The sequence below is a fragment of the Maylandia zebra genome, linkage group LG22, assembly GCF_041146795.1.
Source record: "Maylandia zebra isolate NMK-2024a linkage group LG22, Mzebra_GT3a, whole genome shotgun sequence".
NCBI classification, from domain to species: domain Eukaryota; kingdom Metazoa; phylum Chordata; class Actinopteri; order Cichliformes; family Cichlidae; genus Maylandia; species Maylandia zebra.
In genome coordinates, this window is record NC_135187.1 from 18,438,877 (window position 1) to 18,460,576 (window position 21,700).

Genomic DNA, 21,700 nt, shown 5'->3' on the forward strand with positions numbered 1-21,700 from the left:
TGGTACCTGACAATAGCTTCATTCTCTTCCTGGATTTTTATAAGGCTTTTGATACAATTGAACATCAATTTATCTTCCACTGTTTGGAAAAATTTGGCTTTGGCAAGTTTTTCTGTAAAGCTGTCAAAACCTTATACACAAATGGCAATAGTTCTATTAAAATGATTAACGGCTCCACCCCGAGATTTGACCTGAAACGTGCTATTCGCCAAGGATGTCCTATTTCACCATATTTATTTTTACTTTGCACACAAATTCTTGCAACTAATATTACTCTCCTTACATCTGGATAAGAAAATTAGTAAAGATATTGACCGTATGCTCTTTAATTTTATATGGAAAAACCGTACGCATTATATTAGAAAAACTGTTGTGATGAATAAGTACGAATCAGGTGGGCTTAACGTCTTAGACCTTTCTACTTTAAATAACACTTTCAAGATTAATTGGGCTAAACATTTTCTTAAAAACCCTACCTCTATCTGGAACTTTATACCATATTATATTTTCTCTCGTTTTGGTGGCTTTAATTTTGTTTTAAATTGTAATTACAATGTTGAGAAACTCCCTGTAAAGCTTTCATCCTTCCATAAGCAGGTCCTCTTAGCGTGGACCCTCATTTATAAACACAACTTCTCACCTCACAAATACCTTATCTGGAACAACAGAGATATTTTATAGAAAAATAAATCACTTTTCCTGGAAACTTGGGTCCAAAATGGGATCCTATTGGTGGCTCAGCTGGTTAGTAAAGAGGGACAACTACTTACTTACAACGACTTTATTGCACTATATAATTTTCCAATTAGTGTTCAGGAATTCTCAATGGTGCTTGGTGCCATACCCTCAGGGACTTTAATGTTATATAAAAACACTGACAGCTCGATCTCTACCTCAGTCACTCTCCCTGATCCAGCTGAGTCACCAATAGGAAAAATCTGCTTTTCACAGGAACTTGGTAACAGCAATAAGAGAATACGTAGTTTATTCCAAGAAGATAGTCTCTCTCCCATATATAATATCTTATTGGAACCGATTTGTTCCAGATATCAAGTGGAAGACAGTCTGGATGGTCCCCCATAAATATTTGATTGTAAATAAGGTAAAAGAAGTCTCATTTAAAATTCTACATAAATGTTATCCAGCCAGTCACTACATGGTCAAATTTAAAAGGGACATAAATACTAATTGTACTTTCTGTGGGGATCATCCAGAAACTGTGACACATCTTTTTTGGTACTGTTCTTTTACACAGAGATTCTGGAAGGAATTTAGCAGGTTTGTTATTGTCCATATTTTAAGGGAGTTTTCTTTACGATGGGAAAATGTTTTATTCTGTTTCTTTAAGTTCCCCAAGAAGTATGATAAATGTTTTTTATGATAAAGTTGTTAATACTTTTAGCTAAATTTTTTATCCATAAATGTAAGTTTACTAACAAAACACCATATTTCTGTCATTATTTTAAGGATGTGGAAATGTACATACAATCAATATCAGACTCCACCAACAAAAAGGCTTTCAAAACAATATATGTATGTGAATTTTTGTGTGTATTCTTATAATTGTTACCTTTTTCTTTTACTCTTGGCTTTTTGTGTTCATGTTCTGTTGTTTTGTATACTTCATCTGTTCTGTGGAGGTCACGTGCTTCCGGCTACTGTGGAGGTCACGTGTATCCGGTTACTGTGGAGCTCCACAGTGGCTGCAGCCAGATGCTCTTGACACTCCTTAAACCAGGTGTTTCTGTCTGGATTTGATAATAGTTGAGCCAATTATAATCTGCAAATAAATAACAAAGAATTTCAAAACATTACTAAGGCTATCCCTCAAAACATTCTATGTACAGCATATAATCTTTTTCAAAACCCTGACTATAGATCCCCTGACCTCTCTGAACTCTTGGTAAATGGGCATAACATTACAGCTAACAGTCTAAAAACCTCCCAAATTAGGGAATTATTTACTAATGTTTTTTTTCCCTTATAGATCCAATCCAAATTCCATCTCACATCTGTTCTCCGGTGATCAAAAGAAAGAGATCAGAAAAAATTACCTAAAACTTCCCATTCCTCCCAAAGCTAAGGAGGTCCAATACAAAATCCCTTCTGGTATTTACCCTTCCAAAGAATTTCTCAGATGTCGCTTTGCTATTGATAATAATTCTTGCTCTTTTTGTGATGGGGATATTGAATCAACAGAACATTTATTTTATAATTGTATTTTCTGTAAAGCCCTGTGGAACGATGTGCACTACTGGCTCTTTCCAAAGATTCCAAACTTACTTGAATTTTCTAAAAATGATATTATCTTTGGTTCTCTAAGAAAAGAAAAGAAGCTTGAAAATGTTCTAAATGTAATAATTATTATGGGAAAATTCTTCATTCACAAATGTCGTTTTCTGAAAATAAAGCCGTCCTTTTTTACTTTTCACAAAGAACTCTGCCTCTTCCTCTCATCTGTTAAATTTATGGACAACAAGCTCTGGTTCTGAATCATGTGATTATTGAACTAGATCTGCTAGAAATCCCCTAAGGTATAACGTTTTTTGTTTTTTTGTTTATTTGTTTTTTTTGTTTTTTTATTCTGTTTTTATTTATTTATTTATTTGTTGTTGTTTGTACTTCCTGTTCATTATCTATCTTCTATATGTTGGAATTCAGCCTGTTCTGATACTATTTCGTGTTGGGAAAATATAATCTTTGTAGAGATTGCCATAATTGTTGTACATTTCTGTGAAAATAAATAAATAAATTTGATAATAGTTGACCTTTGACCCATTTCAGGATAAACCGGTTTTCCAGACACCTAATTGTACGTAAGAGGTTACACAAACATGGCGATGTCCTATTAATAAAATAATTAATGCAATTAATTAACATTAAATATAGTGGCGTGGTTGTTTGTGTGTCTGAGAGGGGTTACTTGAACCGGAAGTAATAAAAGGACTCTAAAATATAAATAATATATAATAATATAATAATGCATTCATAATATAACATAAGCATATAGAGTTTATGTATGAGATTGTTAAACTTGGAATGAGATTAAATTTAAAATATATATTACGTAATTACGTATTCTGCGCGCTCTGCGCGAGTCCACCGGGCAAGCAGGTGCAACCGACACCTCCGGTGTTCCAGATCTACTGGCGTTTAGATCAACTGGCGTTGGTCGAACAGATGTGTGGCAGTCTTGCGTTTCAGTAGCTCCTACCGACAAACCAGCAAAAAAAACGCCAAATGTGTCATCTGTGACACTTGTGAGGTTGTCTCAAACACACTCCGTCAGTCTTGATGCTGTTGAACAACAAAATGTTTAAAAATGTGGCGAGTTTACCTGGTGATATCCTCGTGCGCGACGCGATCGCGAAAACAGCAAACAAGTAACACCACGCCGTTGTTGTTCACGGGACAGCAAGAGTAAACGATCGGGAGACTGTTGTCGTCGTTATCGTTCCCCTCGCACGGTTTATTTCTCCGAATTCAGCGTTTTTGCTTCACAACTACAGCGTGCAGTTTACTTTGTGCACTAACATGGACTCGAGTCAACCAGCGCCACCTCTGGCCAAGTGCCACAGCCTACAGCCAGATCAACCTGTGACACACATCTGCACCACGTTTGAATTCGTGTCATGCACATTTGTACCTTTCAATTGTGTCTGTTTGTGCGTCATGCAAATAAACCTTTGGAAAGAATGAAATGATATCATATATTCCTTATTGGCCTACATTTGTACAAAATTCCAAATTATATACACAAAGTCATAGAAATCACCACTCCAATTGGTCATCATGATTTTAATATTCTCTTTTTCCATAACAATGAAATACGCCTTGGACAAATATGACACATCAATATTTCATTAGTGTTGTCACATCACATCCTGTAAGCATCGTCTGTCTGTGTCTTTTCCCTGAAAATGAATATTTCCAGCCAATATAGGCAATCCATCAACATGGCTGGAGTTATATATAGTCTGTATAAGTGTGGTTAATCTAATGAAGATTTGTAAGGAGACGGCAGTTACTGTGAATTCACAGCAGTTACACAGTGATTAGTAATAAACAGCCAGTGAGAGTGAGTGGATATGACTGTTCCCACCACTAACACATGACCATAGGCCACTACTAGATTAACTTGTGACACATCTGCACCTGCTGCTATGATCACATTGAGTAGAGGCTGAGTGGCTGCACTTACCCCTGGTACATCCAAATCTACCCACAAACATGTTGAAAGATGCAATGCCAGCAATGTGGATTGTCAACACTGAAAACAATCAGTAAGCAAAGACAACAGGGATCAATTTTTTCTGTTTATTTAGCACCCACAACATTTGTAGTCGCCTTCTGCACAGGGGAAGTCCACACACACCGTGTGGTACCACTTTCCACAGAAGGTGCAATCTGCAAGATTGAATGAGATTGTCAGGGTCATTGTCTGACTGTTTATTACTAATCACTGTGTAACTGCTGTACATTCACAGTAACTGCCATCTCCTTATAAATGTTTATTAGATTGACCACACTTATGCAGACTGTATATCACAACCAACTCTAACATGTTTGTTTGCAGAGGGAAGACACAGGCAGACTATGCTAACGACATGTGATGTTACAACACTGGTGAAATATTAGTGTGTTCACGACATTTTTCGTATGGGCAAAAGTATTGATATCAGGATGGTGATTCTTATGTGTATGTCATTTGGCATTTTGTACAAATGTAGGCTGATAATAAATACATGATATCATTTCATTCTTTCCAAAGGTTTATTTGCATGACGCACAAACAGACACAATTGAAAGGTACAAATGTGCATGACACGAATTCAAACGTGGTGCAGATGTGTGTCACAAGTTGATCTGGCTGTAGGCTGTGGCACTTGGCCAGAGGTGGCGCTGGTTGACTCGAGTCCATGTTAGTGCACAAAGTAAACAGCACGCTGTAGTTGTGAAGCAAAAACGCTGAATTCGGAGAAATAAACCGTGCGAGGGGAACGATAACGACGACAACAGTCTCCCGATCGTTTACTCTTGCTGTCCTGTGAACAACAACGGCGTGGTGTTACTTGTTTGCTGTTTTCGCGATCGCGTCGCGCATGAGGATATCACCAGGTAAACTCGCCACATTTTTAAACATTTTGTTGTTCAACAGCATCAAGACTGACGGAGTGTGTTTGAGACAACCTCACAAGTGTCACAGGTGACACATTTGGCGTTTTTTTGCTGGTTTGTCGGTAGGAGCTACTGAAACGCAAGACTGCCACACATCTGTTCGACCAACGCCAGTTGATCTAAACGCCAGTAGATCTGGAACAGCGGCACACCAACATTGGTTGCAAGAAGCATAGAGGTTCCTCGTGCCCGTTTGGTCTCGAGCCACACGAAGTAAGATGGAGATGTCGGGAGCCGCTGGTTTCTTCCTGTATTTCGCCTTCGGAAGCAACTTATTGAAAGAAAGGCTACAGCTGGCTAACCCGTCGGCGACATTTTATAAGACCGGTCGCCTGAAGGTGTGTACAATAAAAACAGCTTTATTATTATTGTATTTAGTCTTTATTATTGCTTCTGTAAACCACCTATTGGCAATGATGTGCTATCGAGTTTGTGACATTTAGATATTATGAGAGATTCGGGGACCATGAAACGGCTTGTTTGGTTGCATTAAATATAAACATATTTTTAGCTTGGTTGTGCGGTGTGTTAAATTGTTAACGTATTAATCTCTGTCTTAACTGTTCTAGTGGTTAATACGAACACCTCCAAGTTCACAGTGTAGTGATTTTGACATCACCTTCGTTCCCTGGCAACGTGAACGCAGCTGGACCTCGGGTATTTTAGCCAGAGGTGTCGTCCAAAAAGTGATTTGTGCGTCTATAACCTGTCCAAAATGTTTCACGAATGATATCAAATCAGTATTAGGTAGAAGGTACAATCAGGTGTTTTTCCAGTGTGAGGTTAATATAGCCTCAATTTATCAATTTAATCTGTCTTTTTTACATTATTTTTTAAAGAGATATGGACACAAGGGAATCGGAAATTGCAATAATTGTAGTATATGTGTGTATAAAAAAAGAACTAGATTGATTATAATGTAGGACGCAGAGTAGGTACAATAATGCTGAGTCATAAGGGCATTTATCAACATAAGCAAAAATATTACATGTAATAAAGACAAAGAAACATTGGAAATCACTTTTTGGCTCAGCAATAATAAAAAGTAGAAAAAATTAATAAACTTAAGCTTAACTTGGAAAACTAACTAAATAATAATAAGTAATAATACAGAAAGCATAGTGGAAAATATCCCTAGTTTGAGTAGTTTGTAGTTTGGTAAAAATCTATATTCACACCTTGCCCGATGAGACTTCGGATGTCAACAAGACTGTGAGCCAACTGCTTTGAAAAAGTTGTTTTTATTCTGTTTATCCAGCACATGCCCTTCATATGCTGGAGGACTAAAACTGACACTGAAACTAATAAAAAATAATAATAATAAACTGAATAAAAATTCAAATGAATTAGAAAATTCAAAACTATAGGAAATTGATGAGCTCATAATAAAATCTAAAACTATATACACTAGCTGTAAACAGTAGCAGTCCTTCTTCCTTTTTGTTTATATGGAAAATTAAACAGTACAGTTATCGTAAATCATACCAAAATTTTAAATGTGGTTTATATAATTGATTTGACTGGTTGCCGATGAAGCTGAGTTCATCTGAGAGTTGCACCTCCCCTGTTTGTGTCAGATCATTAGCTAGCAAAAACAAATTTAAACATTAACCACGTTTGTACCAAGAGGGAGATATTTACTAGTTATTTTCAACCCTCCTTTGTCAACGAGTGGTTTAAATGACAATTTATTATTTCTCAAAAGTCTTGAAGGAATGAAGGATATGGAAAACAACTGAGTCAGCCCCCTCCTGCATTAGCATCTTAGATTGGCCAAATAAAGGTTGCTGCTCTACCTCCTCTGATGTGCCAGCTGTAATAACAGGACTCGGGTGTACTGCAGTTTGACTCTGGTATAACAGCAAAACAAGCTCACGGGGGGGGGCACTGCTGAAATCACAAACAACACCCTTCTTACATTATAACAGTAAAACAAAGAGACTTGGTTGAAATGCTGTTACTTTGTATCCAGCTGCAGATAATGTTAAAGGTAAGAAAAGTGTTTCCCACTCAGATGAAGAGCATTAGAAGTAGCAAATCTCCACATAATGACTGGCATTGTTCTGTGTGTGTGTGTGTGTGTGTGTGTATAGGACTACAAACTGAACTTTGGCCTGTGGAAAGAACACATAGACAATGCTTGGCACGGTGGCGTGGCAACCATTGAGTCGTATCCAGGCGCAGAAGTGTGGGGGGTCATCTGGACTTTGAACAACGAACACCTCTCAAGCCTTGATGAGTGAGAGCCACACATGAACACGCAGCTATTGGTCCATTTCTGAGTTAATTTGTGTACTTTTAACCAACTGTTTTGTTTTTTAAATTTTTGTTCTTCTTTAGCCAGGAAGCAGTGAAGGCTGGTGTATACTCTCCACTGGAGGTCTCAGTGGAGACTGATAACGGGACCGTGCTCTGCAGGACGTATCAGATGAACAACTTCCACGCCTGTCCTCCCTCGCCACAATACAAACAGGTGCAAGGAAAACACCCTGATTCTTAGAGTATGCAATGAAATAAGATACACTCACCCACCACTTTATTAGGTACACCTTACTAGCGCCAGGTTGGACCATCCTTTTTTTCTTCAGAGCTGCTTTAATTATTCATAGCACAGATTCAACAAGGTGCTGGAAACATTCATCAGAGATTTTACTCTATATTGACAGGACAGCATCACACAGTTGCTGCACATTTGTCAGCTGCACATCCAAAAGGTGCATTACTGGACTGAGATCTGGTGACTGTGGATGTCATTTGAGTGGACATGATTTGAGCTTTGTGACGTGGTGTCTTATCCTACTGGAAGCTGCCATCAGAAGATGGCTGCAGTGTGGTTATAAAGGCGACATACTCAGGCAGCAATATTCAGGTAGGCTGTAGCATTACACAATGCTCAGTAGAGGCCAAAGTGTGCAAAGAAAATAGCCCCCACTCCCTTAGTACCAGCGTGAACTGTTGAAACAAGGCTGGATGGATCCATGCTTTCATGTTGTTTACATTAATTTTTCATCCTACCATCTGAACACTGCAGCAGAACTCCAGACTGATCAGACCAAGCCACAGTTTTCCCAGCCTTCTGTTGTTCAACTCATTAAGTTTAATTTTCCTCATTCTCCTCTGACCTCTACAAGATATTTTCACACAGAGAGTCTCAATTTCTTCTTTTGCAGAATATGCTCTGTAAACTCTAGAGATGCTTGTGTGGGAAAATCGCAGATCAGCAGACCATCTGTCACCAACACGACACGTTCAGAGTCACTTAAATCACCTATATTTCCTGTTCTGATCTTCAACCATGTCTACATCTGTAAAAGCACAGAGTTGCTTCCATGAGATTGGTGGGCGATTAGAGATTGCACTAACTAGCAGCTGAACATGTGTACCTAATAAAGTGGCCAGGGAGTGTTACTGTACATTGCAACACAAATCTCTCTTTTTTTAAAACAAAAAACAAAACGTAATATTTAACATAATATCTGCTCATGTATGCATCACGCTGTGCCTCACGTAAGGTGGTGTGTCTGGGCGCGGAGCAGCACAGACTCCCCGTAGAGTACAAGAAGAGCCTGGAGGCCGTTCAAACCAACAACTACAGCGGCCCCTCGATCCTGGACCAAATCCCAACGATCACGAACCTGAGATTAAACAGTTCAAATTCAGGTTCCTGAACTTGGAAATGAAAGTGAGCAGAAATGCACCAGAATGAGATATAAAGCAGCTAATTGGTGGAGGAACTGTGGTGAGGAAGTTATCGCTTTTTTGTTTTCTTTTTTTGCAGATTATGGACCTTTTAACCTCAAACATGATTATAAATGATTACCATTATATAACAAGATTGAGACTGAGATATAATTAACAGGACAGGGAAAAATGTTTTTTGTTTCACAAATAACTCTCATGTTATGAAAGTGGCACCACTGTGTGGACAGAACTTAATAATGCATGCAATTTAATAACGAGACGTTTGGCTGAGCCCAGCACAAACCACGTCTTAATCACCGCTGAGCAAATAGATTGTGTTGAAAAATGTGTTTCATTTCAAAGACTAAAAATATGCAGCGCAGACACTTGTTACCACAGTGTTCCTCTGAGGTATATTAAACACTGATGACACACCCTTAAGACTCTAAACTTGTCTGCCTTTTATTACACATAATGCACTGCCTGTATTATGACTTTAAACCAGTTTGTTCACTTCTGTGAAAAAAGGAAAAGAAAGAGGGGCCTGCAGTTTGTAATTACACACAGGGGGGAAAAAAGGAAAATAAAAACATACCTTGGGATGCTTTAACACAGCTTAATTAAAAATTACATTTTTATTACAAAATGAAAATAAAAATGGACCATTCGTGTAAAAGGAAACCATGTTATTTTGTTTACACCACAGTGGCTTTGGACAGTGTATTTATTTTAACGCCTCCCAATATTTCAATATATTTATACTCTTGGACTTATAGAAAATACAAGTATATAGAAAACAAAACAGAAAACCGATGCGGGGAACACCCAATAACACGTTCTAGGTTCTGCTGAATCTCCCGAACAATTTCCTCAAATCTGAGGAAATGCGCAGACTTCACAATGGCACAAATTATAATCTAATCTGAAAGTAAAACAAAGGCTCATGCGGGGAACATGGCCAACAGCAAGTTCAGAACTCAAAACACTTATACATTCTTTAAAAGATTAACTTCCACACTGTGAGATGAGCATTCATCTCAGTAGGTCCACATGAGCTGGTGAGCTGGGCGAGAAAAAAAATTGAAAATAAAAAAGATAGTAATCTCCTTAAACTGTATAAATGTTGAGGGACAAGTGGAGTGAGTAATCTTAAAAGATCCAGTGGCAGAAATCAAAAGGCAAAGGTGAGAACCGGTTAAAACAAACAAGCAAACAAAAAAAAATGGAAAGGGAAAACTTGGTTTGATCAGCTTGTTTGTGTTGCGGTGTGCACCAAATACAAATGAACAAAAATAATGATTGCAAAAAGCAGCAAAAAGAGGCAGAAGCACTTAAGTCGAAACCATTGTGGAAAGAGATATCGTATCTAGCTAAATGCAATGTATCAGACAATACACTTGGACCTGCTTTCCCACAAGGCTTTGCATTTCTGTGGAAAAATATGGACCACTGACGAAGTACTGAAGTCAAACGAAGCACTAATAATGAAGGCTACATTAATAAACCACCCTCTGTTACAGGTAAGCTTCTATGTAAGATTATACATCATTCATTTACAATGCTTGATCAACCTCTCAGATGACTGTTAACACAAACGTGGTCATTATTAATGAGCTTATTTTCTTCTTTTAAATGCATTATTTTATTTTTATTTATTTTTTTGCACTTTTTCAGGTTCCACTTTCACGCACTTCTGAGCTCATTCCATCTGCTCCCCACCTGTGACTTTTTCATTTCCACTTTCGTCCATCGGTTCTGGTGCGTCTTCGCCGCTTTCCATCTCCTCTGTCGTGTCAGCTGCTGATTCGGCAGGCTGCTGCTCCGGGATGACCAGGTTGTGCTTGAGTTTGCTCAGTTCGGCCATGTTGAAGCCGAGGAGGATGCCTGCAGTGTTCCTCTTGAGACTCTTCATGCACTTGCTGCGTTTCTTGCTGAAGAGCGCCGCCAGCTCCGCCTTGGTAAGAGACAGCCTCTTGCACAGCTCTTCGGTCTCTGCTTTGGTCGCGTACGGGTTCACGTTGAAGTATTTGGATATGAAGTCTCTACGCTCCTCGCTGCAGCGGCGCTCCGTTGGGGTGGGCTCCAGCAGCAGCTTGACCGCCATGTCGCTCTGAACTTCGGGCTCTGGCGGAGGCAACAACTTCTCCTGCTCTCGCTTCTTGCGCATGGCTGCCCTGTGTTCTCGCTCTCGTTTGTTGGCCTCGAGGACCTCCCGCCACGCAGCTTCCAGTCTCCTCTTCGACTGCAGCTCTGCTTCGGTTTCCGGAGGCTCTGTGGGGCGCACGATAGGAATCAAGCGAGCTGGAGCAACCCGAGCTGGAGCCACACGAGCTGGAGTCACGCGAGCTGGAGTCAATGTCTGTTTCATAGTCAGCCCTTGTGGTACTTGAAGGAAGTAGAGACCGGAAGCCTGATTGACCTGCTGAGCTGGTTTTGGTGGCGGCTGGGGTGCTGCAGCAGGTGTGGGTGGTTGTTGTGGCTTGGGTGAACAACGACATCGCTGAATGTGGAGCATCACAGCCTGCTGGGTGACCTTTCCTGTGTACACGCCGTTGCAGTATATGCACTTGAAAGCCTCCGTCTTGAGAATAGCGTGGATAGTGGGTGCTACAAAGTGCTTCTGTTTCAGGTGCTGCAAGTAGTCTGACTCCTGCTGAAACTTTTCATCACAAAAGGGACAGTAGGAGCTGTTGACTTTGACGGGTACGGAGCAGATTTCCGGGTGGTTGCTGGGCTGCAACTTAAAGAAAATCAGATCTAGGGAACTTGTGACCAAGGCGAGCTTGACCTCTGCGTCACCAAGGATCTCTCTTGGCGCAGAGGTGTGAACGTCAAAATAAGGGAACAGGATCCCTCCAGCACCCTTTGAGTAGACTCTGTACTTCTGCCTCAGGAAATCACAGTATGCCTTGCTTGTAGGATTGTGCTGCTTTACATGTTCGATGAGCTGTTTGATTGAGAAGAACAAGGCTGAGCAGTACAAGCAATTCAAGCCATGCAGCAGGTGCTGGAAGACGCTCTTTTCTGATAGTAGAATTTTGCAGGTTAGACATTTCACAGTTTTGTCAGGCATTTTTTTCAGGAATGCAGCTCGCGCAGCTACACTTTCTGACTTGGACGAGGAAGATTTTGTCTGGTGGGCGACCTCGGTGTGCATGTCAAAGACATTGGAAGGGAAGAGTTCATTGCAGAGGGGACAGGTTATCCATTTCTTAGTTTGTGGCGTGGAATTTATTTGTTCAACTGACTTGAGGGCAGTACTTGTGCTGTGAGAGACTGGCACTGCTACTTGCAGGGGAGCAAAAGTGTACGTGGGCATTCCGTTCACCTTGTTGCCAGTCGGGATCAGGTGACTCAGCAGAGACTGTGAAGTCAACATAGTACCTTGTAGGCCGATTTGGTTTGTTGCTAAACTGTGTGTAACTGCAGCAGGCTTGGGTACAGTCCCAGGTCCAGCTGCTACGTTCGCCTGCAGTCCCGACTGAAGGAGGATCTGCTGCGCTTGTGGGGTCTGTTGTGCAGGAGCAGGAGCTGAAGGAGGCGCTGAAGCGGGAGTTAAGGTCACTGGCGCCTGTTTTAGAGCAAGATTCGAAACTGTGGGAAGGTGGACCATAGGCGGTCCTTGGGGCAAAGCACTTCGGAGGGCTATCGTGGCACCGGGCTGAAGCAAACCTTTAGCCTCAGCACTAGCTAGCTGCACTAGCGCTGAGGCCTGAGGTGGCAGGAAAGCTTGGTTTGTTCCAGGGCCACAGATCAGAGTGGTACTGTTTGCAGTCCCTTGTACTTGCTGTAATGTCACTACAGTCCCAGCAGGTTGGCCGTTACTTGGCAAGACCAAAGATTTACTATTGAGCATTTGAGGTTGCTGTGGTTTGGGAGCAATACTTGGGAATGTCACAAACACACCATTCCCATTAGGAGTCGGTTTAACAATGTAGTTCTTATTCTCATAAATCAGAACCTGCACTTGTGTGCTTACTGTATAATGTGATGGCTCGATGAGCATGTGATGCAACATTTGGTCTAGAGTTCCAGTGTTCACCTTGCACATCTTGCAGCAATACACTTTGACAGATGAATTCCCCTGAAGGTGCAACCTGTAACCGATGTACTGCTCTGCCAAACTCTCCATGTGCTTCAGAATAATGTGCTTCTTCATTGCAAAGATAGAAGATGTGGGAAACGCACATCTTCGACACTGATACCTCTCGTTTCCACGATGGGTGGGTAAAGATGTTTCCCTCTGCAGCGGTATCTGGGTGTTTGACACAGGGAGTTTGGCGTGGAAGAACAGCATGTGCTTCTTCACAACCTTGGGGTGGCCGATGAAGACGCACTGTGAGCAGGGTGTCAGCGCACAGAAGGACTGGACGTAACCGTGGCAGCGGGAGACATGGCTCCTGAAGTTGTAGATGTTTTGTGAAGAGTACTTGCACAGGCTGCAGCACAGAGATCGAGACCGATACGGCCACTGAGGACGGAGAAAAGACAATGAAAGCGTAAGAGGAGGCAAAAAAAAGTGCTTTTAAAGAATCCACAGCATGAGAAAATTTTTTTTTTTTTTTTTTTTAAATATCAGGTTTACCTTCTTTTGCATTCTGCTGTAGTATCCTTCCGCAAAATCCATCCACTCAGTTTCCTGAAAAGCATCATCTTCATCCGAGTTTTTCTCAGAGTTTTCATTTATTTCCTGCACAGAACACACATATTTCAAATAAAAGTAAAAACACTGTGTGAAACTCCAACTTATCAACTTCCATTTACAGCTGTGTTTAGCGAAGGTTAATTCAGTCTAATGCACTTATGCCAATTCATTATTACCCTGCTCACTTACCCAACACCACAGACATCTCTTGACAGTTATCAGGCCACATCACATCACATCACCCAACCCCACCTGTTGCCATGACAACAACAGAATAACCTAGATATGGTGTCCCCAACCACCAACCCTTCACTTCAGCCTGCATCTCATGTAAAACAAAGTAATACAGACTTTAAAGGAATTTAACTGTATTTATTTAAAAAATAAATAAATAAATAAATAAAAATAAAGCAGACAGAACACAGCTATGACAGATTGTAAGCCTCATGTTCTACACATCTTCCTCCCAGCAACAAAGACAATCTTTACAGTCACTCGAGGTTTTAAGGTGATAAAGATCATTGTCACAAACTGAGCATCTGAAGTGGGAAATGTAGGTTCAGGGCCTCTCACTGAGGGGGTTTTGGCCTTCCCTCCAGTGGAAAACCACAAGAACGGTCATATAAATATTTTTTCAACTGACTTTTTAAAATTTTTTAAAGCAGGCTTTTATTACTTAAATATTTTACTCATCAAATTGCTAAAAAAAAACAAACACCAAAATTAAATGATTTGGTTTTAAGGTTAAAACTCAAACTCTTTTTCCTCATCTACAAGCAGACCAATCATGCTCATTTGCATCCTCAAAGACCTTTTTTTTACAAAGTTTGTTCTCGAGTTCAAGCGAATCCTTTCAAGTCATTTTAGAGGCAGTTCCCTCAAGACATGTCTGAGGTATCGTGTTCACAAGAATAGGACCGATGGGCAGACGGAAACCTGAAAACATGACACCTCCAGCCAGGCCACTGCCACCAGCTGCAGCAGTTTCTGAGGCCTAAAAACTCTTTAAGAGCTTCTCTGTCCTAAAGCAGCTGTCATTACTTTTTAATAGTTAAAACCTAATTTATAGAATTACACCAGGAACCAAAAATTATATCAGAGTTTGTGTCAGAAAATTGGGTGGCCCTGAGGTGCCAAACACACTGCAACTTAAAACAAAAAACAAAAAAAACAAAAACCCAGCAAATAGAAAAAACGCTGCAAAAGAACACAAAACATAACAGAAGTGTTTCTGTGGAGCCAAAAAAAAAAAATAAAGATGGAAAAGCTGCAGACTTGGCAAGCTAACAGTAAACGGCTAATAGCTTCTTTTTCTTCCTCCTAGCATTATTCCCGCTCTGCGAGGTCCGCTTTTCTGCAAAGCCACCTCCATCTTCTTCACATAGTCTTTAATTCGGTCCATCCATCACCTTTTTGGTCTGCCCCTTGGTCGCTGAGTCTTAGTGCTGTTCTTGTCAACAAGTTTTTGTCACTTCTGACCACGCGTCCATACCATCGCACTCGTGCTACTTGCTCTTCTCCGTGATTGGTGCGATGCCCAGCCGCTTTCGGATGTTAATGTTCATGAGGTGGTCCCACCGTGTCACGCCCAGGCACCACCAGTAAACGGCTAATAGCAAACATGATTATATGAATCATCCAATTAAAACACACATTACCTGCACCTTTTCACTTCCGTAGATGCTCTGTCAAAGTAAAGCACTTCTTTTGTGTTTTTTGAGATTTTGTTTTATCTAATCCCGTTCTATTTTTTGTGCTTTTGCAGTTTTTTCCCCATTTGCTGTTTTTTTTATAAAGTTGCAGTGCATTGCATCGTCAGAGCAGAGACAAGCAGAGCTACTGAGCTACAAGTGATTCCTTGTGTCAAGGGAGCAGCTGAAGCTAGTTTTGTAAACTGTTACTGCAATAATGGATGCAATTAATAGTTAATACAGTATCTTGATTTTTAACTGTCTAGCCTAGTCAGTGAAAAATGCCCAACTTGTTTAGTATTTAACAAAGCATCATACAGTCTCCCTGTGAGTGCTACTCTTATGTAAATGTGAGATCATGATGATTGGATCCATTTGCACTTTACAGTAGAGCAGGGCGATATGGCCAAAAATATTTATCACGATATATATTTGAAAATTTGCGATAACGATATAATTGACGATATAATTGATGCGAGACAAAATACAACTCCACAACATTACTAGCGCAAAAAGACAACCTTCCATTTATTTTCACTTAAACAGGAAGCTGGTTTTTATGTACATTAAAGCTTTAGAAAAATGTAACAGTGCAAATGCAAATTCCTTGCTGAAAGTTTAACCAAAAGGCATTTCCAGTAGAAATGGGCTGACATATCATGAGCATAACCACGTATAATATGGTTATATGGTTAAAAAGAGGTGCTTTGCAACATTAAACTGCAGTGTGCAGTACGTATTTTTCGGACCATAAGGTGCACGGGATTATAAGGGACATTAAGCGAAACAAAGCAGTCAGATAAATCAAACTTTATTAAACTCATTCTTCTTGCTTCCTCCACTTCTGTACCATTGATTCATTAATGTTGAATTCTCTGGCAGCTGCTCTATTCCCATGTTGTTGCAGTATATTAATGACTAACCTCGTATTGTGGATGGATTATCTCAGTTGTTCTCCTGACTGAAGATTGGTCCTTTTACAGCATCCTGCCATGCGATTGCATTTGTCTCTAACTATCAGGAACTTTAACGTTAACTTTTATAAGTGGGAAAGTGTTAGTGTTCGTCCTCCAGCTTCACTGTTTATGTTATGCTAACATAGCTTTGTCGCTAGCGGTCACGTAGCACATCATTATATACCAGCTAGCCCAACTTCAGTAACCCTACAAACGTCACTGCTGTTTAGTTTCCTGTCTTCATTTATGTTGGAAGTGATAGCAGAGCTGTACGTTTGATTTTTTTCAGAAATCTCTCAGTCAGAACATGCAATATCATGCTTAGGTAACTAGCGAAACTAGCGAGCTAACTTCCGCTAGCTTCCTGCTAACTTCTAACTCCGTTAAATGTAATAACTTTTGTTTTCATGGATGCCTGGAAGTTAAACTTCATAGTTACACCTGGTAAAGCAGCAATGCTGATCGTTTTATTAAAGATGAAAGAATTTAGACAGTTTTTAACTCTCAGTGATGCTGCAGTGTTCGTTTGACCTGAAGCATACGGAGTTTAGGACCCAGATTACTCCCAGATTTAAGAGCATCTTAGTCCGACAAATACGACAATAACGACGGCCGCTTGCATGTTCTGTAAAAAAAATGTGCTTTGTCGTGTATCTGACGGACAAACACCAAACCAGTTCCACATCACTGAAGTTGCACCATTTTTACAAACCAATTCTGGTTCATCTGTTTCACTCAACAATCGGCCATGTGCGCATGAACACAAAGGCACTGCGCATGCGCGTTTTACTCATATTCTATCGCGATATTTCATTTTCCTATCGTTGCCTAACATTATACCGGTATTACCGTGAACGGTATAACATGGCCCAGCCCTACTTTACAGTGTAAAGCTGTAAAGCAGAATCAGTGATGAGTTTGTGTGGATGCAGCAGAATGGGATGAGTGTTTGGGATTAAAAACCCCATTTGCAAAATATTTTGAGAAGTTGGGACTAAACAACACCCTGTAAACATGTGAGAACTTAGGAGGCAAACAGCTTCATATTTTCCTCATTCTTGCTTGATGCAATATTACCACCTCTTTTTCAACGACGAGTACAAGATCTCTGCAGTGGGTGACATTTCTGGAGCGCAGGCAGGCCATTTTAGCTCCTGAACTCATACTGCAGAGTCATGCTGTTGGAATATATACCTAATGTAGGTTGGCATCATCTTAGTGAAATAAGCAAGAACTTCTCTGAAAAATGCTGTAACCCAAACCTTCTGTACTGTCTGCTGTTTGTTTTGGCTCTCTGATAAGCAACAAGGTCAGCCTAGTTGCGTGTTGACAGTACTTCCTTATGTGAAGAGGATATGAAACTATAGCTGTAACGTTTGACGTGTTTTCAGGCGAGAATGTAGCTGTGTAAACCTCAAATATCTGCTCAGTTTATCAAGACACCACATATTTTCAAAAGCGCTCCGACGTTCTCGGAGACGTCTGTTACCCACTAGCTCGATAGCGAGCCGGGGACAAGGATCACTAGAGCCAGTGAGAACACCGGACTCCCGGCAAATCGTTTTCAAACCCACCGCCATCTTTCGCTACTCAGGTTAAACATATATGAGTCACTTAGATAACTTAAAAATATTATTCTTTGGCTTTTTTCAGTATTTTATTTGTTCCTGAGTAAATCGGCTGAGTTTATTAAACTTCACCAAAACAATCTGCACAATTCATTAAAATTTAATAAACTACCATCTTATTTTTAGTTAGCACATACCTTAAACACTTAAAGCTGTAGGCTAATGATAGTTATATAAGAGCAGATGCATGCTGGTGCAATAAGCATCCGTTTTACGTCCAATGGATGCATGATCTGATTAGTCGACTAATCGCAAAAATAATCGGTGACTAGTCGACTATCAAAATAATCGTTTGTGGCAGCCCTAGTTCAGAGACATCAGGACAACATAAGACTGAGATTCAGACACATCGTAGATCTACTCGACTTTAACAGCTGTATTGTTTCAGAGACGTCAGTATATTATGTAAGTATTATCCATCACTGACAGAGAATGAAAATAAACAAAATATGTGAAAGCGGAATTTGACAGCTGTGTGCACCAATCTCTGTGCACAAACTACTGTTTATTATCAGTTTGTGTCCTGTGTGTGTGTCCTGTGTGTGTGTCATGTAATGAGCAACAACAGAGCCTGTCCCACCAACACTCCACCTTAACTTCCATTAAAATATCGACAACAGAAAAATGCAAGATTCAGCTCTCAACATTCAGAGGTGACCAGCTTCACACAGCAGAGGTGGGCAACCCTTACCATCAAAAGAAACATTTTTGACCCTCCCTAAATATAACAGCAATGCTACGTGCTTGTTTGTTTTATTTTTCTTTTTGCTAGTTTGTCATCCAGATCAAGCTCACCGAATCTGCTAATACAGTGTAAGACTCTCCACTTTCCTCTGATTGCACCGTATTTGAATTACTGTGCAGAGGTTTGGGGCAATACTTACAAATGTTCGCTATCATCAATCTTTATATTACAAAAAAGGGCCATAAGGATAATCCATAAAACTGGTTACAGAGATCATACAAATCCACTATTCTTAAAATCAAAAATTCTAAAATTCACAGATCTGGTTCATTTTCTCACAGCACAAATTATATATAAAGCAATAAATAACCTGCTTCCTGACAATATTCTAAAAATGTTTTCTAAAAGGGAACGGGGATACAATTTGAGGGGGGAATTAAATTTAAAACATCCTCGTATCCGTACAACATTAAAAAGTTTTTGCATCTCTGTGTGTGGAGTGAAGCTGTGGAACAGACTAAGTATAGATATGAAGCAATGTCCGAGCATGGCACAGTTTAAAAAGCGGTTTAAGGATATGGTTTTTACAGGGTACAGGTAGAGATTTGATAGGGTGTTCTTGTCTAATATTTTCATGTGTGTGCGCATGCACGGGTTTGTTGGTATGGGTAATATATATATATATATATATATATATATATATATATATATATATATATATATATATATATATATATAAAAATTGTAGGTTGTGTATCCTTGAGGTGTTAATGGGGTTATTGAAAATGTGTATATGTGCGTATGTGCGTATATACGTATGTATGGATAGATAGAAACATATATGTGTATATATTAAAAAAAAATTTTTTACACATAACATATAATGTAATTGCAAGGAGGTATTTCTGTAGTCTATTGATACTAGATAGTGGAAAAGGGGTGGGATTAAATAAGCTTATGCTTCTTCCTGCTCCTTTTTGAACATGGACGTTATTTGGAGTTGTGGTTGCTCGTTTTCCTTTTGTTTGCTTTGTTCATTTGTCTCTTTTAATTCTATTTTTTTATACTTTTTCAACATGTTCAAAATAAAGATTCAATCAATCAATCAATCAATCAATCAAATGTTTCCTCTTTTGGGTTGGAGTCCATAACAAACAGTGGGAAGGGACTTTGAACCCATTTATTTTTCTACATCCATGCCAGGTCCAGCAAAACGTAAGGTGGTGCAGGCTCTGATTTAACTGATTCATTTTTTTGTTTTTTAAAAGGCAGAACATTTTTACAACTGGAAAATGTAAAACATTACTCACAAATACAAGAACTAAAAATGAAAAATAACTACTCCATAATAAAGTCATTTTTTTCCTCCTCTCTCTTTCTTTTGTCTTAGCTGCAGGGAGAGGGAGCCACACGTTTGCCAACCTCGGCTCAAAGCCTAGGCAGGGCACTAACAGCTGTGAGCCAACCCCCTGTGTCTCTGGCATTTCTAATAAATCAATGAGTGAAGAAAATCCACTGAGCACTCCGTCCTCTCTGATCCCGGGCCTCCTTAGGGCAACTATCGCAGCCACAACCAGCGCAAAACCCTTAAGACGCCACATTTTTACGACAATGTAGATGATGAAACACCCAAATGCTGCGGTTTTTACACTGAGGGCCACTATTCTTTTTGAAGAGACTTCTTCTTATACCCAGCCATGTTGCTGAACGGTCACCAATTAAACTAATTAGGTATGTTATGCTTTTATGTTATTTTCAAACAAACATGGGCTAACGCATTTCTGAAAATCAGCATGTTCTGCTTTCTTTCTACTTGAGTTGCTGTTACTAGAGCACAACAGAGTAAACAACACTCAAGCCCAGAGATCTGTCAGATTATTCTCCACGACAGAAACCTACCTTCAGCAGGTTCTGACAGTCTTCCAGGCCGATCTCACTCAAGATGCTCTTCACTGCCTTCCTCGCTTTGCGGATCTTTTCGATATTTCCAACTGGGACCTGATACATGATTCCTCACAAGCCCTTATAAAGGAAAATAAGTTTTCAACTGGTTACAAAGCATTCGCGCTCTTCTATTAATTATAAAATAATTATCAAAATATGCTTTTATTGCATTTATAGTGCAAACATACATCATATTTCTCAGCCTACAAAATTACCATTGTTTTTTAATTGTAGCATCATTAAATTAGTAAAAATATTTTCTGTAGCCCCAAAACAAGTGAATAGTATGGTGAAAAGGTGAACATGGCACACACTGGGCAGAATAACAAAGGTTAGCTGAGGTCAGGTAATGTATGCAGTATTACATCAATAATTTATAACCCTATTATGCCAATAAATAAAACACATAAACAGTAAATGAAGATGGAATAACGGACGGGGTAATAATGATGTAGTTAAATAATCCACTGCAGCATAGTGACAACCTGCCTGTATTTAGTACTGATTGATGAGAATCACAGCATGGCTGAATATGGGTATAATGTCTGCACAGGCTCTGTGGTAACACAAATAAAAGCCGTAACAGTTAGTGTGCATCAGCTGATATCACTCTCAGCATCTGTGCAAAAACACCAGCCGTTCGCCAGTGAGCACTACAAAAAAAGTTATTTTCAGTCAGTTAAAAGTGCGAGATTTAGATCACCTGTAAACTAAAAGCCTGTCCCCCTCACACATGCCATCCATGCTAACACTACAATGTGTCTGCTGGCCGTACTGAAGTCCTAAAAAAGCCCGGGGAGGCACGCTGACAACAAGCCGGTGACTAAGACGGCGAGGGCGCATCCGCCTACACGAGGATGCCCACAGCCTCCTCGCACATATTTACCTCGTCCAATTTTCAGCGTAGATTAACGTTAGTTGTCGCTGTGCCACCACCGACAGAGCTAAGGGTTTTCCCACTTCCACCGGCCCGCAACTGTGTGTATCAGTGAGCTGCGTCTACTGGCGGTGCTGCGCGCAGACGCTCCCCCGAGCGGCATTCGCTGTCCGTGCACACCGCTCTACGAACACCCTGCTTAAATATGAAACGTGATGTTTGCGAAACCACTCCGGAGACAAGTTATCTTTTTTCTTTTTTGGTCCAGCTTTTGTCCCTTTCTTCCCCCCTATTGAGGAAAAAATGGCGCTTAAGTTCAGGATCTGACGTAGCTGCCTCATTTGCATACAGCACAAACTGACCAATGGGAGCGCTCGCCTGCTAAAACCCGAATAACTTTTTATTCTCTCACTGG

General features: G+C 40.1%; 2 protein-coding genes across 4 annotated transcripts; one reads left to right on the forward strand and one right to left on the reverse strand.

The window, feature by feature from the left end:
* The first annotated feature begins 4,896 nt into the window (after window positions 1-4,896).
* On the forward strand, window positions 4,897-9,300 carry ggcta (gamma-glutamylcyclotransferase a). 3 transcript variants are annotated; one of them, XM_004548101.4, is made up of 6 exons: window positions 4,897-5,118; window positions 5,245-5,516; window positions 7,272-7,417; window positions 7,519-7,651; window positions 8,691-8,860; window positions 8,957-9,300. In XM_004548101.4, the coding sequence occupies exons 2-5, from the start codon at window positions 5,397-5,399 to the stop codon at window positions 8,844-8,846; spliced, it is 555 nt and encodes a 184-aa protein (XP_004548158.2). In that variant the 5' UTR covers window positions 4,897-5,118; window positions 5,245-5,396; the 3' UTR covers window positions 8,847-8,860; window positions 8,957-9,300. The 3 variants fall into 3 exon arrangements, with proteins under 3 accessions (XP_004548158.2, XP_076735526.1, XP_004548157.2); XM_076879411.1 differs by having other exon boundaries at window positions 8,691-9,300; XM_004548100.4 differs by having other exon boundaries at window positions 4,897-5,516; window positions 8,691-9,300.
* On the reverse strand, window positions 9,297-21,624 carry adnp2b (ADNP homeobox 2b). The gene is made up of 4 exons (XM_004548103.4): window positions 21,295-21,624; window positions 20,364-20,486; window positions 13,445-13,549; window positions 9,297-13,330 (listed from the first exon to the last, which is right to left on the reverse strand). The coding sequence occupies exons 2-4, from the start codon at window positions 20,469-20,471 to the stop codon at window positions 10,559-10,561; spliced, it is 2,985 nt and encodes a 994-aa protein (XP_004548160.3). The 5' UTR covers window positions 20,472-20,486; window positions 21,295-21,624; the 3' UTR covers window positions 9,297-10,558.
* Window positions 21,625-21,700: the final 76 nt, after the last annotated feature.